Below are 19,497 nucleotides of genomic sequence, written 5' to 3' on the forward strand. Positions count from 1 at the left end.
CATACCTCTGACCACTTCCACAGTCCTGGGCTTTGTTACAGAGACATACATAAACAATAGGTGGTTTGGACAGCCTCCACACATATGCACACAGACACACAAACATTGATACCCAACAGGAAGAACGGCCCTTTTTAAAGTCAGATGTTTGAAATTCTATCATCTCTGCTCCTGCTAAATGTAATGATATACTGTCCATGATAATTGTCAGCGTGATTAATCTGCTGTTGTTTCACTGTGACCTCAAGCACGCAGCATCCTCAGTCTTTATAATCACACACACACAGACCAGGAAGCTGCCTCTTGCAACAGCAGACTGAGCTCCTCCAGTCGTTACACTGTTTCATCTATGTAATCTTAGCACTATACAGATTGATTTCATTATACTAACTAGACTGGGAAGAATTAACCAGATTGTGCAGTGTTTAAGCAATGCACAAATAATGGCATCCCAGGACAATGTTAAATGAAAACAAGACAATAAAATGTGCAATAACTCTGGGGTTTCAAATGGAGACGGCAATGGAGATGAACGGTCACAGGCAAAAACAAACAAGCAAGCAAGCAAACAAACAAAATCCTCTAAAAAACACAAATGTGCACAGGCTTATCTGTGCACCGAGTCCACCTGTGTGTAATTAGCAGCAGGCATTTCCCGTCAGCAGGGCTGTGCAGTGCCAGGCAGACTGTATGGGAATATGCCTGAGCGAGAGCCCGAGATACCCGCATTCCCAACATCCACAACTACACAGCTAGCATGGCAAAGATGTTGTAGGAGTTAAGATGACGTGACTATTTTGGGTCACCATGGAACTAGTCAATGAGTGAAAAACTAAGTGCACCCCATGATTCAGGAGCTTGTAGAACCACCTTTAGCATCAATTATCTGAAGTAAATGTTTCTGTATGACTTTATCAGTGTCTCACAAGGTTGTGGCCTCTTGGCTCGCTCTTCTTTAAGCGTTTTGTTTTGTGCACAGCACTCTCAGACTATTCAGTCCTGCTGAGGTCTGGACTTTGGGCCATTGCAACACTTTGATTCTTTTTAAGCCATTCTGTTGTAGATTAGCTGCTGTGTTTAGATTTAAATTGAGTCCTGTTGCATGGCAATTAGACCAAGCTTTAGCTATCAGACAGATTGCTTCTCATTTGACTCTAGAGTACTTTGGTATACAGAGGAGTTCAGGACTGACTAAAATACAAGGTGCTCAGATCCTGTAGCTCCGAATCCTCCCTTCACTACCCTGCTTGTCAGCTGATATGAGGTGTTTGTGTTGATTTATTGTGTGTGGTTCTCAAAATGTGGGGCTGTGCATTATGGCCAAACAGATCCACTTTGGTCTTGTCTGTCCAAAAAGCACATTTTCCCCAGAGTCTTTGGTTTTTGGTGGGGTTTTTTTTTGTATTTTTCCAGAAGCAACTTCGCAAATTTAAACCATGCTACAATATTTTTCTTTCTCCCGCAACCCCTAACAAACAAACCATACTTGTCCAGTCTTTTTCTAATTGTACAGTCGTAAAATTTAACATTTAACATGCTGACTGAGGCCTGTAGAGTTTGAGATGCTTTTGTGATTTTGCTATTTCTCTGAGCACTGCATCGTCTGACCTTGGGGGGGATTGCCGAGACGTCCACTCAGGGACGACTGTAGCATTGTGCACACTTTTCTAGAAGTCACACTGTTTTGTGTAGGTGTATTCATAAATGGATGATAAGCTAGAAATCACCGTTTCATCTCATAAATTGTGGGAGAAAGAAAAAAGAAAAGAAAAGGTCTAGCTGTCCACTAGAGGCCGCTGTATCTCTGGATAACATTAGGCATGGCTCTGTGTTTTTGTGGAAATTGGTAACCTGCTTTCCATTCAGTAGCTATGCATGTACATCGTTGCATTACACCAAGCATATTAAAGCCCAACTAGAAGCTGCAAGCCATGATTGGAGCCTTGTGGATGACTGTTTCACATTGTGGTACGGTTTACACTCCTGTGGTTTGTGTTTACTGATGATATCTTAACATTATTGGGCATTTATGTCTACTGCTCTTTATGTTTACTCATATGAGAACTAAACGTGCTGCGTTTCCCCCTGCCAACTGCCTTGGGTTAGTCATATTTCGTGTGATATAACCAGTCTGAACTTTGTATATCTGTGAGCTTACTTCTCATTTATGAGGCAGGATACATCACTGTTGGTTATTGGTTATGAAGAGGAAGTCATGGAAAGGGTAAATGAATTAATTTCGTAATTTAGAAAGAAAAAGCAGAGAAGATGATGGGATAGAAAAAGGCAGAATAAATGTGGGGAAAAAGTTAGAACAGATCCAGGCCCAGACACACAAGTAGGTGAAGTGAATAGAGTGACAGGATAAATAAAAATCTAATTTACCGGGTATCCATCCCGTCCAGCCTTGCCCTGGTGAGGTTAGACATTGAAGCATGAAGCATTAATCAAGGCTGAACAGACACTAACAGCTGCACACAACAAACTCAAAGACCAACATGTAGCCTGGTATCCTACATAATAAAAGGAGACAAGTGGTTAATGATTTAAAGGATTGTGGCTGACTATTTATTTATTCATATAAAATATTGAATTCTTGAATGAAATAATTTACTGTAAATGGAGACTAAATTTGTATTTGGAAACGAATGAACTAGCGAGGACTTAGTCATATGTTTACACCACAGCTTTTGACTCACATGTTCCGGGATTTTTTTTTCTCTTTTCTCATCTGCTCTCAAACATGAGCCACGGTTTTAAACTAAAAGCCACTTGGACACAAAAAATAATTAAAAAAGAAAATCAGATCAGTTGTTTTCATTGTGTCTACAGTACCAGCCACTGCACATTACTTAGATAAACGGCACTGACACATTGCTACTTTGCAGAGTAGCGAGTGACTGGATTACCACACCTTCCCATCAACTTTATGAGATTTAGGCTGTAAGTTTTGTGGGGGTCTTTAAGAGAAGACATTGTTTCATGCACGCCTAGTGTGGATCAGATGCAGACCAATCGAACAAATCCTGGTTGGCCGGGCATGCTGTTTTTGTTCTGATGTGTCCGGAAGCTCGTCACGGTACGTTTCAGAGCATTTCCAATTCTGCATATCTGATCAGTGCCACATGGGACAATTTAATAAAAAAAAGAAAGAAAAAGAAGGGAATAAAAACTGAAATTGGACATTTAAAATGCAGATGGAAAAAACAAAACAAAAAACAAATCTGAAGGCAGCTGCATCAGTTTCCACTCTGTACAAGGCTTTGAGTAACGGTGTGTTTTATCTCCCGAGTGTGTCAGAGTGTCAGCAGGAGTTACAGTCCCACAGAGGAGAATAACTCACTGCAAATAAGTCACACCTCCCTAACCATCACCATGAAAGACTCAAACACACAGTCATGGACACCCACATGCACAGGTGGTCCATTTATTGGCGTTCTCTGTGGATGCATGTGCGAGTGAGTCTGTGACAGTCTGTATGTCTGTGAGTGAAAGGATTCCTGGCAACTCCCGCAGTTTGCCGGGCCGTGCAGGACTCACAGCGAGGGATGATACAAGGTGGATGTGTGTGCATGCGTGACTGATGTTGAAACCTCTCTTTAGTTTGTTTCCATACTACCTGGATGAGGTGGAATGGTACTTACAGGAAGCCCTGCAACACAAAAGAGAAACCAAGCGTTAGAAAGTAAATGCTACAAGTCTCTACAGACACATGAAGCACAACATGCGAGAACTGCAGCAGGCTTTGGTTTATATACCAATCAATTCCTCTGAACAGTGGTCTGCAACAAAAAAAACAAAACAACAAAAAACCTGCACATGCAATGTGGTTCGTTAGATGATGGCTGCAATTAACCACCTAAATACAGTACAGAACAAACATATTAGAGCTGCCGCCAGCGCAGTTTGTGGTGAACCCGTTATGATAAACAGACTGCTGGATAATGGGTCATGTTTTACATTAGGAAATGAAGTCATGTCAGGACTTTGTTTCTTAAGAAAATAAGGGCGTATTGGATGGCGGAAAAACAGCGAGTAAAGAGGTCGGGGCGTGCTGGCAAACTGTCTGTCCCTTTAAAGTTGTGGGGGGAGAAAAAGAATGAGATGCTTCTGAGATTTCTCCAGGGCAGTGTTTCTGTCGTGATTGAAATGCTCTGATGTTGAGCCTCAGCAGCAAAACTACATTCAGCTTTTCATTCTTTGCCTAACAGAAAACAAAAGTAATGATCAAAGAACTCCTTTTGTTGTTAGTGGCCTTTTTTTTTTTAAATAATCTCCTTAAAGTCCGAGGCTAAGACCAGGAGCACTATTAAATCACTTAAATCCCTACAAAGTGAACGCATCATTAGCAGAATTTTTATTAGCTATTCCTTAATATGCTATCCGATAAAACCGATAATGATGCTGATTAATGCAGCTTATAGTGTATGATGTCACTTGGGGCTCTGCCACCTTTGCGGCTTCAGTACAGCATACCTCATCAGCATGAGTACGACATCAAACACCAACATAAAGTCAGCAAGACTGAAAACAGGCTCTCCTTAAAACACACACAAAAAAAATCCTTGTTAACATGAACAGATTCTATTGTGGCCTTGAAGTGGGCTCTTTGATTCAGCAGGAGCTTTGCATACGTAGAGAGAGATGAAAATGCATGTTTTAGGGGCGAGCATGTGTCAAGAAGAAGAGGAGGGAGGCGTTTAGGTTCATGAGGGATGAAAGTTTATCTGTGTCTGGATGCTTCGACGGGGACCTCCCGGGCCAGACGGTTAGGCAAACAAACACACTAGCTTGGAAAGCCACACAGAAAGACAAGCTTTAACTACTGAACTTGGGACAGGTGTGTATATGTGCTTGTAGACTACTGAGAAAGAAAGAGACGCAGGAGCAAACATAAGAGAAAAGGAAACAATTTAAAGAAAAAAAAAAACGAGGCATGTCAGAGAGAAGATGACAGCGAGGGCTGATTTTAAGATGCTTAACTACTCTGTCTGCCCTCTTTCCTGTTATTTGTGTTTGTGCGCTCCCTTCTCCACTCTCATTTGTTTTTTTTTTCCCTGAGAGAATGGAGGAAAACCTCTTCTGGCCTTTTAAAATGTTGTCCTGGAGTCATCAGCATCAGGATGGCGAAACAGCCTCTCCATTTAATATACGTACTCGCTCTGAGCCAGGATGCAATGTGAGGATGAGAGACTAAAAAATACAAGCGATAGCCTAAACAGAACCACGACGGCCCTTCAGACACGGACCATCTGCCTCAAATAGGCATCCACTCTTGGCTGAAACCTTAGCAGCACACATCCTCCAAATCAGGGGTGGGTAATTAATTTTCCCAGGGGTGTGGGCCTCCACAACAGTCCCAGTTTCTTAAATTAATTCCCCACTCCTGCTCGTAATGATGAGGTTTCCATTAAACGGACCTGGAGGACACCCAAAGGGATTTCCACATTTTATGCTAATATAAATTTAGTTAGACAGTAAACTGATTATCGAGATTTGAGACCGGTCACTACTGCTCTCCAAAATCCATTAAAAACATGAGTAAGGCATAATGGTAAACTGGGTCAGTCCCGCTGAGACCGTAACGCTGCCGTGAACACTTACTAGTCCACCAAATCTGCCACAGCAAATTGACCCTAACAAATCTAATTTCACTTCTTGTTTTTTTTTAGTAGTTTCAGAAAATGAGTGAAACTCTGTAAACGGTAAGATTAAGACTTAAGATTTGCATCTCCAAAGAAAACCAAATTGCGCAAACCACACACAAGGCCGTTCATGCCGGCAAGAGACTAACACATTGATGGTGTTCACCTTCTGCTGCGATTTCTAGAAAACAGAAATATACTGTTTGGCCGCCCTCTAGAACAGAAAAAAAACATGCAATTCCGAGTCGAGATTTATGGGACGTTTTGCTCAACCCGTCACCTAAAAGATGGACGTTTGATCAGATAAAATAAAGTAAGCAGACAAGCAGAAAGGGATCACTGATGATCTTTCACTTAGTCACCGTGTTCACAAAAACAGATCCCATCTGTAAACATCCACCTCAGTGATTCACAACCACAATGGAAATTTTACGACAGTGACACATATCCTGCAGGTTTTGATAAAATTGCCTAATACTGTCGTGGAGCCCACTTTTAATAAGAAACATTTAAAAATTGGGATGAGTGAGACTTGTACAACATCCGCTCCATCTTTCACGATGAAATTTGTGAAACAAGACTTATGTCCTTGCTCTGTTTTGGTTCCTCGTGGAGTGTTTTTGTGGTTTGGATCGATTGAAAAAGCAGCACCATAATGGTGGGTAGCGATGTTGGCGAGGCAGACTCATTAGGCTCGTACTACAGCAGCTGCTACCGCTCAGCAAGAACGACTGACATCTGGGCAAAGTTAGTGGAACCACATGGCCAGAGTTAGCACTATGTCGGCGCAAATGGAAAGGGACAGGGAGAAGGGCCAACTGAAGCCCATCATCCAGTGGCCTGACTCATGGATCACTGCCTTTGCTGGGCCCTCGCCTCGAACTTACCCAGTCACACAGGAAAAAGAGGGATGGTATGTGAGTGTGATGAAGAAAAAAAAAGTGTGTGTTTTCCAGGAAAAGAGGGTTAAAAGGAAAAATAAACCGTTAAATGATTTGATGGGCATTACTTACCAGGTTCCCCTCTTCTTCCCATCCTTCCACGTTTTCCTGGAGGCCCTGTGGAAACACAGAAAGAGCGATGAATTGCCAAAATCAGCACCGCAGGGATGAGTAGAAAACGACTCAACCTCACTCGCCGTTTCGCTTCTGCTGCTCGAGCGCTGTTTGGCATCAAATGCGTACGAGCTGGCAGAGCGCTAAAATGTCAGCGCACAAATTGCACATGTAGTTTCAGTTTCAGATGCGAGAAACAAAAATAAAATGACAGAAAAAGATTTCTTTAGAGCTAAATGCACTCTGTGACTTTCAGTTTGGCTGGACAAAGACTTTCATGTGTGTACAAGACTCTTCCCCTCATGTTGGGCGAATATCACATTCATCTCTGGCCTTCATGCAGCAACTTTCCTCTGGTCCTGTTATGATGCAGCCTCCACTGTGACCTTTCTAGTAAAAAGCTTTTTTGTCATTGTTGGCGAATTCTTGCCAAGCTTGGAAAACTAGGAAGAAAGCTACAGAAGGGACGGGAGATGATGTGAGACGTTAGACCTCATGCTGCTAGAAGACCATGAGTCATTTTCTACACTTCCATTGATTTGCGTCAGTGTCTGCTCGGTGATTTCACAGAGGTACTGTTCTTACAACTAGTGCACTTGATTGCACCCCAAAGAAAAATAAGGTTGTGATCAGGCTCAGAAAGATCACTCAAGCTTCCCATTTGGCTTAAAAGCTGAAGCTATCCACAAAAGGTTTTCCAAGTTCTCTCCATGTGTGATATGCACCAAGCAGCCAGCTTGGTGCATAGCAGACCAGCTTGTAGTCTCTAATTAGTCTCTAATTTACACTGAAAATTTTTAGCACAGTTTGCCACAGTGTTATAGCTAATTACATTACACCCAAGCAGAATATTACAGGCTGAGTATATTTTGTGGGCTTATTTATTTAAGTAGAGAGGTCTCAAAGTATTTTTCTTCTGCACCCTTCATTCACCCATAAGCATATGCATTCACATGTCCAATGTCTTTAAGCTGTTTGTTTAAAATGTACACTCACACTGTGATGTATCCATGAGGGGCAACTTGGGTTTAGGATTCTGGCTAAGGACACTTCAACATGCATGCAAACTGCTTCTTTTTGCCTACTGCCCTATCAGGATAAGCTCCCGTCAATGCTGATGCACATCAACTGTGTGGTAGCAGCGAGCGATACTGCATATATAGGCATCGATCTGATACTGATCACTAAATCACTGTGGGTTTTCCTTTTCACAATAATGAGTTACTACAATAAAACACACCTTTCAGTTTTTCATGCATTCTGAAACTTGGAGACCTGAAATGTAAGGGGCTGTCCCTCACTGAGCCTGGTTCTGCCGGAGGTTTCTCCTTGTTAAAAGGGAGTTTTCTTCCCACTGTCACCAAAGTGCTTGCTCATAGGGTATCATATGATTGTTAAGGTTCTCTCCCTATTATTGATGTGTCTTTACCTTACAGTATAAAGCGCCTTGAGGCGACTGTTGTCATTTGGTGCTATATACCAAAGTGCTTGCTCATAGGGGTCATATGATCGTTGGGTTTTTCTGTGGGTGATTTGGTGCTGTATAAACAAAACTGAATTGAACTGAATTAAATGTGCTTGTCCCTAAAATACTCTGGGTCAGCTTCTTTTGTTTCATTGCGCCATAGGCTATAAATCCAAAACACATGACAGTCAGCACAAAAAGGTTCAGACATTTTTCACACTGCATGTTTGAGGTTGTTTCTTTTTTCCCTCTCAAATAAAGGAAATACATTTAACACAGTTCAGTGGCTACAAACTGAAAAAAAAAAAGATTGCTCAGTTGGTGCTAGTATCGATCCGATACAAATATCAGCACTGGTATTGATAATATCGATATTCGTAATCCACTTCTACTGTGTGATAGTCAACCATAAAGCGGATGTGTCCTGAGAGCAGCTCCCATGCACTCTGCAATTTCAGTTTAATATTTCTCTTACGTTGGGGACATGCTGGCCACAGGTTTGTCTAACACACAGTTGAATGTTTACTCCATTTCCTCCTGTAACATTAAAAGCAAAACACCAAAAAAATTTCTGAATAAACTTACGAGTATGTCAATACTACTGCTGGGTCGGCTATAAGGAGGCAATAGGAGCTGAAAGGATGTGTCAAGAGAGGCATCAGAAGGAAAGAATTACTCTTTGGAGCTTGTGAGAAGTATTTGAAATATTTTGTTGGTAGATCATCGAGAGTATTTTATTTTAAAAGCCCAAAACACTGACTGGCGTCCTTTACATGTCATTATTCACCTTACTGAAGCAGCCATGTAAAATATTTTTGTGAATTTACTGCCAAAGTAATAGGAAAACATTCTTAATCGAATCACACATTCTGATATAACTTTTTGAGGTTCTTTTCAAACTTGCGAGGCAAGATGGAAGAAGAAGAATAATGATAATAATCAGAATAAATAAACTCTGGACTTTGACTTACTTGTCCAGTATTGTTTTTTCTAATCTAAACGGGGTTATTCTAGTATCAAAAATCTTTATACTCGGCTGTATACACCATGTGCTTACACACCATTCTGCATTTAATCATTAGTTGTTGTTCATCTCTAGCTCTCTTGCACAGTGTGTTTTTTGTTCTGTCTTCCTCCCCTTCCTCCCAGCACCAGAATCACCCTGCATGAGCCTGGTTCTGCTGGAGTTTTCTTCCTGCTAAAAGGGAGCTTTTCCTTCCCACTGTCGCCAAGTGCATGCTCACAGGGAGTCGTTTGATTGACACAGGACTTATGGTAGCCTCAAAACGATCACTTTCTTTCTGCTGCATGTCAGAACTTTTTTTTGTCAACCTCTCTTTGAAAAATAAATTCTGCTTGTTCTAAAAATGAATCTCAAAAAGCAAATCTACCGTCAATTTACTGCACAGGATCCAGACATGGCAAGAAAACAGGGCAGCTAAAGTAACAAGTAAGCCTTCAGCTTGCTTTCCCATTGTCTAAAACCCTTCTGTGGGCAACACCTCACTTCTTCTGTCTTTTGTTCCATGTGACCGTCCTCCCCTGCTCTCATAGTGAAATCAGAACCACACTGGTTCCACATAAATGGCTCTGAGCATGTTTTCTATTGTCATTATTGGGGGTATTGTAGTGGCCTAATCACTTCCTGACTCTGCCAGCCCTTTCAAGGAGACCTCAATCATGGTCTCCCACCTCCTACGCATGTCTGCCTCTCCTACTTTCATCCTCCTTAATGCAACAGCAATGAGCTATTAATGACACTGGAACTCTGGGATTGAAGGAATAGTAAAAAAAAAGAAAAAAAGTAATAACTTTAATTAAAGAAATGAAGATTGACCCTTTTTTTAAGTGCTCGACTAAATCATATTTTTATGCTGTGATTCCATTTGCCATTTTAAGCTCCCACAGGATTTTGCTGGCAAACTAAAAAAACAAAACAAAGAATAACAAAGGAAACTGAGTGGGCTACAGCTGTGCACCCACTGCACTGACTCTCATTTAAAATTTATGTTTGAACAGTTTTACACTTTTAACACCTCTACACCTTCAAACCTCAGGCACAGATGCCAGCCGTGTTATGATAGCCTCCATATTTCACAGTGGGCTTGACTTCCCCTCCCTCAGCCTCCACCGTCATAAACAGGAGTGGGAGATGCTAGAGTAAGCCCAAGGCCTCTGAAAAGAGACTAGATGGAGAGAGATGCTAGATGACAAGGTGGAAAAGCTGAAAAAGCTGGAAACAGGGAGACAGGAATGTGCATGGGAGTGATGGGATGGGGAGGAAAGACCAGGAGGTAGAGAAATTAGTTGGGAAGGACAGAGAAAGAGAGTCTTACAGATATAAGAAAAATGACAGAGGAAAGGATTGGCAGACAAAACGAAGTCAGCAGGCATCGATGGATGAATGCTTTCACAAGTCTTGCACGTACATGGTCTTTGGGTGCATAAAATTCTTCCTTAACCAAGCACATACTTCATAAGATATGGGTCACCACGGGCCATGCCTGCTCTACCTTTGTTTGAGACTTGAAAGGCGGCCGTCTGCATGTCGACAGGTTAGTGGCCAAACACTGGAGGGGCAGGCGTCAGAGTGACTGAAATGTGGGAGCGTGATTAGTCCTGAGTGGCATAGTTGAGGGGGAATTGTGGTGGGTGATGACAAGCTGATGTAGGACTAGATTAACTGGAGGAATTAATGGGAAAAGCAGCAGGGCTGGAGAGCAGAGTGTAGGCATGTGTGAAAGCAGTTCAGATTCCTGCTCTAGAACAGCGAGGTGAGCACATATCGGCTGAGATGCAAACAAATGGCCGTGGCTCGACTTGGGTTTTAGCTCTGTCTTTCTGTTTCACTGTGGCATTTCTGGGTCAGCTGAGGTGAAAGGAGTTGAAAATGTCCTACGGGTCTGCAAGGACACTCTTCAATCTAGTAGAGTCAGCAATTTTGAGGTTATCTGAATAATCACATGTAAAAAAAAAATCTCAGCAGGCATCATCCAGTCAAAGTGTGCAAGGCATGAAACAGAAAGGTCGTGCAGGCAAATGTAAAGTTTAAATGTAAAGCAGATTAAAAACAATGCGTCTAAAACAATGAAAAATCAAGTATCACACACGTACTCCTGGGTGACATTCTGGTTCCAACCTCCATATGTCGACTTGTGTTGTTATTTCAAAGTGGAAACATGCTCATTATGTCATTTAAGCAATGCTGCACCAACTCCACGAAGTGATAACAGCCTATTGAGCCTACAACTAGGTGCAGGCAGTGATGACAACTTATAATGATGATTTAATGGGATGATAACACACAAAAGCAGGTTTTCATTATACTCTTTAGAGGTCTAGGTTGCTAACTGACTAAAAGATGACTGTACAACTCCAAGACAAAGCAGCAATACATTTCCCAGAGTGACTGGTTGATTTGCACACAGTAAAACAGATGGGAGGATGCTAAACAAACAGACGTATGGGGTTAAGGTAGAAAAATGTGAACTGATAAATGTGTAATACTGAATATTTAGGAAATAAGGCTACATATAAACATGTGTGATGTGTGCAGATCTCTTTAAGAAATGCACAAAAAAAATGCTGGACACGCATGAGCTCACTCAGCTGAGCACATGTTAAGAAATCCCTGGGAACAGCACGATAACACGGAAACATACAACGAACTTCATTTGAACTGCAGATAAGTGCGCGTGTGTGTATGTGCACGCTCGCCGGAGGCACTTGATCTCAAGCTCCACACAAGGAGCATTTAAGGTTTGACCGGGAGACCACAAGTGAGCCAATACCCCCCTCGGAGTGTCTATGTGTGTGAGAGAATGTCAGAAACCAGTGAAAAACAAACACATGGATCTCTGTTTAGATACAGCATCCTTCTCAAGTCTTCACACAGTATCTTTCAGGAAGCCACTAAAGATTGACCAATACTGAACATCACATCCTGTGGGTAAGCTCAAACACACACACACACACACACACACACACTCAGGCAAATCCAAAATTCCTGCTGATAAGTGAAATCGACCTGAGCGGCGCCGTAAGCCATTTTTCCATCAACGTTTTTACAGGTTGTAAAAACTATTTAAACCCACTGTGGTCTCAAATCAACAAAACATACACGCCAGTCCATCTTCCATCTACTCCTGTTTGTTTCTCATAGCTGAAGTTTGGCACGATCGAGCTACTGTGACATTTCTCGGAAAGAGGGAGCTTCGAGAGAATAAAGTGCACAATGTTTGAGAACTGAGCCCACCTTATCTTTGTTAAGGTCCTATTTTGTTTAACCTAGGTGGGATCAACAAGAGCTAACCAAAATCCATCCATCCACCTTCCCCACACACAAATATGGGAAAATGAAATTTAGTGCAAAGAACGGGAAAAGTGGGCTGGACATATCGAGAGGAAAGTCGAAAAGGTCTGTTTCTTGCTTTCATAATAGCTTTAGGTGGTGAACCTACAGCATATCATCTCTTTATTTTGCAATTCAAACAAAAGACGCTGGGGAAGAGAGCCAGAGATGAATAATCACTAATGATAGATTTTTTCCATCTTTTGTTACAATCATGAAAACTTTGAAGAGGTTTTTCTGTGTAGATACCTGAATTTTCTACACATGCTGGTGAGTTAAAATCACCTTAAGCCAAATTTTGACCACATTTGTAGAAATGCTGACACTAATATTGCAACACTTGACTCAAGATTATACTTGCAAAATATGTTTATAGCAACTAAACGAACTGTTTCCCCTTTTGTCAAAGACAGAATTTATGGTCTCATAAGGCGAGGTTAAGTACCGTCGCTGCAAACCAATGCTGACATCAGGCACGATTGCGAGGATTCCCCAGTTTCGCAGAAATGTGGACAGCTGTTAAGCTTCTTTGCCCGAAACAAAACTACTTGTCTCTGTCGTCTCCTGATCCGTCCACGTTCGTGTTTGTCCAAGTTTTGTTCCAGCAAGCTGGAGGACACATGCTGTGGGTGTAAACAGCTACAAAAAGACAAAAAGAAAACGGATGTGAATCACGTAACGATGATTCGTTCACCAGCTGCCCTGCATCTCTCTTGTTCTGGGTCAGGCGAGGTTCAGTGGCTCAGTCTGGGTTCATGAATATCCGATCTCAGAGTGGGTACAATCAGATATCCAAATTAAGCAGGAAAAATAGTTAGAAAATTCCAACTCAAACCTATTAAATCTCGTTGTGACAGATGTCATAACAACCTTGCATATCATATATATGTGAAAATGATTACTTAATATTCTTCTTACTTTAGTCAGAGAAAATTATTATTTCTGTTCGAAATAATTCATTTTTTATGGCTCTGTTCTGGAACCAGCAACAAAGACCCCAGTATAGACACGGCTAAAAGCGGGCTTCCAGTAGCTTCAGTTGATTAAATCTCACAGGCAATTTAATACATAAAAATATCCAATAAGTTCATTTTTCATATGCTGCAGCCTCATGTTGTTTCCCACTGATGCCGTGGAGATCTCACGTAACAAGTCATAAAGTAACCTCACCCCATGGTTCTGCCTGCACTGGACCCAGATCCTTCATTCACGTTAGTAAAGTTTTGGCAGTGTTTCATAAAGCTCAAGAAATATCACCAAAAGCACAAAGTGTTCCTGTGCCGTTTGGCACTCATTAGGTCTCACTAGTTATGTCCTCACTCTTAGTCCGAATACAGATGGAGAAAGACATGAGGAAGAGAGCACAGGAGAGGAAGATGAGAGATTGCTTTCAGGGGTTAAAACTGATCAGCAAGTGATATATAGTAAACTAAACATTTTAAAGCTTACATGCACTGTTGTTATTAATTTTGATGCTTTTTCCTCCTCATCATCAGTGGGGAAAATACACATTATCCCTAGATCTTAGGGTCCCTCCCATCTACCAATCCCCCTTCAATCCCTGTTTATGGGGTACAGAAGTGAGCAAACATCACCGACTACTGTCAGAAAGAAGATGAAAATGGGGTATACGTGTTCATGTTTTTTATTAGTTTGTGGTTTTGGGGGATTGTTTAGAGCTTTTTTGTAAATTACTTTCATGCTTTTAGTTTTTGAGTTTCTGAAGTCTTCCCCAGCATTTCAGTTAGTGTGAAGCTGCTGTGTGTTGCTGTGTTTGTCCACCCTTTCCTGTTTTATTTTGCTATTTTTTTTTCTGTGCCTTGTCCTGCCACCTATTACCTCTCCTCTCCTTATCGGCATATATATATGTTGTCCGAGTCTCCCCTTACCCTTTGTTGTGCTGTTTCTTAATGCTATGTGTGTATTCCCTGTGCTCTGTGCTTTCTGGTATTTCGATGTCCTGCCCCTGTTCAGTGTTGCATTTTGGACTTTATTTTTGCCTGACGGCATTAAAGCTGATTTTTTTGAGTTACTCCTGTTTCTCCAGGTCGACATCCTGTCTGCCACACAGCCTTTCCTTGACAAGAAAAGTAGAAAGTGTGAACAGTGAGCTATATATAAGGCTGGATGTATAAAAGAAGGTGTCAACGGAGGTATCAGGTTGCACGGAACTCAACTATACACTGCTGATGTACCAGGATTGCTGGCTGAGCTGGACTTTCTGGCATGACGTCGCCACAAACCTCTTGTTTTACACAAAACTCGACCGTTTTAAAGAAAATGTACAAAAAATGTCCCTCATATTCCAAAGCTTAGTACAAATGGTTTTAAGAAATAATCGTATTCTTGGAATTCCTGCAGATAAGACAGCAAGTCGTAAGCAGGGTAAGAACTGTTGTTGGAAGTCTCACCAGATGATGAACAGCCTGAATCACATCAGTAATACAAACCTCTTGTGGATTAAATTGTCTTTATAAAACTTGTCTGCCTCTCATGTGGGTTGAACTTTGGCTCTGCGACTGTTGATATGTGGTTAGAGAGAGATGCTAGTAAACATCTCTCTGGTATTCAAGCAAAGGTCATCTTTGATTGGGAAATAAGATGCGGCAGAGTTTCGGCTTTTGTGTTTGAGTTTCTACAAGTGTTGCATGGCAGCAGAGCGTCTTTCTCTGAGTATGTTTGTGCGAAGGACTGGATGCCTGCTTCACGCCCATGAGTGTGATCAACATATAGTTTTCTTAGCACGCTCCGTCAAAGCTGAGTGACGCCGCTGTAAACCTGCATGCGAGCGATGTATGTATGCATGCTCTTAAAGTTGCAGGGTTGTTTAGTTGTCTGCTGCATTATTCATTTTGCCCTAACGAGCTCAATCTCTAAAAACTCATCAGGTCGGCACTGATGTGGGTTCGCATAATCCTTGACAGGTCATTTGTGTTTTTAGGGTGACACAGTGTATACTTGTAGAGAACTTTGATTGCGTGTTTATATTTGTTTGAAAGTGCGCACAGGTTGGAGAGGAAGACACAAAGGAGCTCTGCGCTGGATCTGCCGCTGCGATGTCTGGCAGGTGGTTTGTGTTGAGCGCTGGGCTGGTGCTGAAGGCTGCCTGGGCATTTATCGTGTGACACACCTAATGAGACGTGAAGGCAGGGACGGGACTGCCCCACACAGAGAAAGATGCAGTCAAAACAATGACAGTATCCTTGCAAAAACACAGCCAGCCCCAGCCAAGCATAGCAAATACGTCAGATCACAACAAAGAAGACCAAAGCACCCAAAGTTCAGCAGACAGAGGACAGAGCTTTTGCCTTTAGGTGCTACCAGCTGTATTTACATACAGGCACAAACTAAGGCCAGAAAGGCAATGGAAGGGTGGAATTTTTTTTTTCCCACTTTTTGGAAAAGTTTTTTTCATCTCAAGAAAATGTTTACGACGAGCATGATGAAAAATATCATCTCATAACTCATTGCCTGAGTAAATAATGGCCTAAACTTACGTGACACTTGGCAGAAACGGATGCGGACATGTTTATGTGCAACAGTAAGAGGAGTGACGTCACAAGAAATGTGGTAAAACACATGATAGCACATGACAGTAACGTAAACTGAAGAAATATTATTTTTACGTTTTTGTAGATTTTATATTGCAAAACTTAGGGAGGATGCAGATTTGTCGCTATGGCAACCTGCTTTTTAATTTTCACATTGCGTCTGGCTTGTAAAATATTAAAAACTGATGCCAGCAGCAACAATTCAGCGCTCTTGCTACTCTCGCTAAGAGTGGACATCCTGCAAAGCTTACAAAGAGTACAACACGCAACCCTGAAAGAGGTGAAGACCTGAAGAAACGGTGAATACGAATCCCACAAAATCCATGGCAACACATGTCAAGTTTGAAAAAGACAGGCTGGATATTTCATAGCACTTCTGGGACGGGGTTCTTGTGTCCTTCCAACATTATCATTCAAAAAAGGCACAGATACCAAGCCAAAGGTTGTGAGTTAGGAGATGCAGGTCTTTACTGTTAAAAAGCAAGCAGATAGTAAACAGCATATCTGATATTACCAATACAGACTTTAACATATTTTCTTCAACAAAGGAATGTGCCTCAAATATACAAAGTATCAGGACTCCTTTCAGCGCACTTGGACAACAGTTTTTGAAGATAAAAGTTTCAGACTCTTTAATGTGACAAACATCAACAGCATCAGTGTGTTCAGTGGTAGTTTGACGGGGTTATTTTTGAAGTGTTGGTTTCGTCCGGGGCCAGCCTATGGTGAACGGTGGTCTGTAACAGGATAAAAACTCTCTTTTATCTTTGTAGCCTTTATTCATTCATAAAATGTGGTTCTAGTTTCTGGAAGTTCTGGAACATGTTAGGGCAAAACTGGAGACCCGGGCATGGGGAGCGCGGGGGTGGGTCTTAAAGTGCGGAGGCATAAAGAGAAAATCGCAATAATCACCATGAATACTCCAGTATTTGTGGTGTGTGTGTGTGTGTGTGTGTACACCATGGTTGAGGAAACATGGTGTGAATGTTCAAAAGGCAGCTTAACTCCTGCTTTAACAATTATCTTATTGCAAAAGGCTTCCACCTTCTGTCGTTCCCACAGCTTTCTTCAAATTTCTTCAAGCCCTGCATATCTGTGCAGTTCCAACCATTTGAAAGCAGTTTCTAATTTTCACCATTATTTCCACCTCTCTTCTTTTTCGTTACAGGTGTTTCACACCTATTGCCCTTAGACCTTACCCTTGAGCTAGGTCCTCTGTCTGGTTTGCGCTTCCTCTTTTCTTAAACCTGAAATAGACAGGCCAATTACAGCTACTTTGGAAACCAAGGTGAGAGCGTGTAGATTACACAGTCATGACTGGGCATGCTGAACCCGGCTTCGTGAAGGAACTGAGAATGGGCATCTGGATCTAAGAAGAAGTGGTGCATTCACAGTCCCTGTGTTTTTTTTTTAAGTTATCTGTTTTTTTTGTTGTTTTATATGTAAAATTATATGAAAAATACAAAATGTTTTCTATGCAGTCCTGTGCAGTCAATATCTTTACATAACTTGAATAACCTCAAAGTTCTCTTAACGTCCCACCACAGCAGTCAGGTTCACTCTTTTCTTTTTCAGCCATACTGTTATATATCTACTACTTTGTTTGGGCTTATTGGCTTGCTGCACGACCCAACTTTGTTCAAGCTTTAACTGTCCGACAGATGACCTCACATTTGACTCTAGGATACTTTGAGAAGGCCCTCCACCACTGTGCTTAACAGTTAGTATGAGATATCCGTGCTAATATTCTCCATTTAGTTTTTGACAAACCAGTGAATTATGTCCCAATATCTCCACTTTGGTCTCATCTTTACAAAGTTTTCTTTTTCTAATTGTACTGTCATGAAATTTAACATTTAACATGCCAGCTGAAGCTAGTGGACTTGAAGATGAAGCTCTGGAGTTTTTTTGCAAATTGCACGGTCTGACCTTGGTGTGAATTTGATGGGATGTCGATTCAAGGAAGATGGTGGCATGGTGTTACCACACACCTGAATGTAGTTTCTCTGCCTGGGTGGTCTGACCTTGCAGTGAATTTCTGCTTTTATAGAGGTGGTCACACTTGCTGATGATCAGTTCATAAAGTGCATTTGATTAACAGCGACTAACTGCTTCTTACATTCTCTGCTGATGGGCTTCACGTGCAAAGTATTAAGAGTGTACTTTTACTTGTACATAGAAATTTGCTGTCAGATCTCCTCCTCCGACTACCCAAGCGGTCTGCCAGATTGCTTTATTTGAGGACCTTACTAAGTTAATAGCAGAGTTAATGTACTGATTAGAAGCTGAATATTTGACCCTACTTATATTGTTACATTTAATCTAACTTTCTTCATCCCTCACTCATCTTTTTCACATATACAGTAAGTTCATCAGCATCATGTGTTCTGTACATTTCCAATCTCCATGACTTCACCAGCAATGATATGTGACCTGCTCTATTTGCCAATATCCTGTCTCGGGTCTCATAGTAATTCCATCCCAGTGAACAAACCTTCTCTGTCAACCCAACCTGACTTAAGTAAAGAACCCATGATGCTATCTGACACATGGATGAATCAAGAATAATCAGCGTTATTGTGGAATTAAAGCTCATAGCCAAACAGGCACACTGTGATTGATTACAAGGAGCAGTTCCCAAATGAAGGCGAAAGAAAAAAAAAAAAGTTGTGGTCAAAAAAAAAAAAAATCAGATAGAGGAATAAAGAAAACTGCAGACTTACAGGCTTTCTGACAAGAAAATGTCCATGTTGGATGTGATTCACAGTGCTCCAAAAACTCAAGGGAAATGTGTAAATATGTAGGACTTGTAGAGGTCTTGGCTTTGCATACTGGGCACACTGTACTAATTCTGTACATTTACACTCAATTTATGTGCACACACACGTTAAGCAGTGCACAAAGGATCTCTAAAAGCATGCACTGTTGGTATGTGAAGGCTCACTACTTTTCAATGCCCTGTGCAGCTGCAATGCTGTCAAAACTACTTTGGGGGCCTTAAAATCATAGCGATATATATTCTGTGGTCTCCTGCTCAATCATAATCTGCATAAATACATTTTTCAATACAAGAGAGAAAATACTGGACTTTTCCAGTTACAGTATATATGTTCTTTTCCCGTCCCACTTCTGCAGGTCCAGGTCGCAGAGGTCTACACAGAGAAGCCTAGACCTGTCTCTCTACACAGCCACCTTCACCAGCTCATTCATTGGAACAAGGCAGATGTCAGGGCAGGACAGAGACTGAGAAGTAAATGGACAATTTTGCTTTCACACTCTCTCTTCAATGGATTGATGCACCATCCCATCACTGCAGACACTGCACCACTCCTCTTGTGAAACTCTTCTCGTGGGTGCATTGTGAATCAAGGGTGAAGACAAGAGCCAAAACAGCAAGAGGTTTCAGATTATAAATAATTATTCCTTTCAC

General features: G+C 41.5%; 1 protein-coding gene across 1 annotated transcript in view; it reads right to left on the bottom strand.

The window, feature by feature from the left end:
* Positions 1-19,497, bottom strand: part of col23a1b (collagen type XXIII alpha 1 chain b) — a 128,817-nt gene that overhangs the window by 30,927 nt on the left and 78,393 nt on the right. The window contains exons 3-5 of the mRNA XM_085292764.1: positions 6,659-6,703; positions 4,533-4,540; positions 2,386-2,412 (exon numbers count right to left, since the gene is read on the bottom strand). Of these exons, the coding sequence (XP_085148890.1) occupies positions 2,386-2,412; positions 4,533-4,540; positions 6,659-6,703 (80 nt within the window). The remainder of the gene's footprint in view (positions 1-2,385; positions 2,413-4,532; positions 4,541-6,658; positions 6,704-19,497) is intronic.

The sequence above is a fragment of the Mchenga conophoros genome, linkage group LG2 (genome assembly GCF_057382185.1).
Source record: "Mchenga conophoros isolate Kocher_MC1m ecotype Shallow Benthic linkage group LG2, M_conophoros_male_GT1.1, whole genome shotgun sequence".
Taxonomy (NCBI): domain Eukaryota; kingdom Metazoa; phylum Chordata; class Actinopteri; order Cichliformes; family Cichlidae; genus Mchenga; species Mchenga conophoros.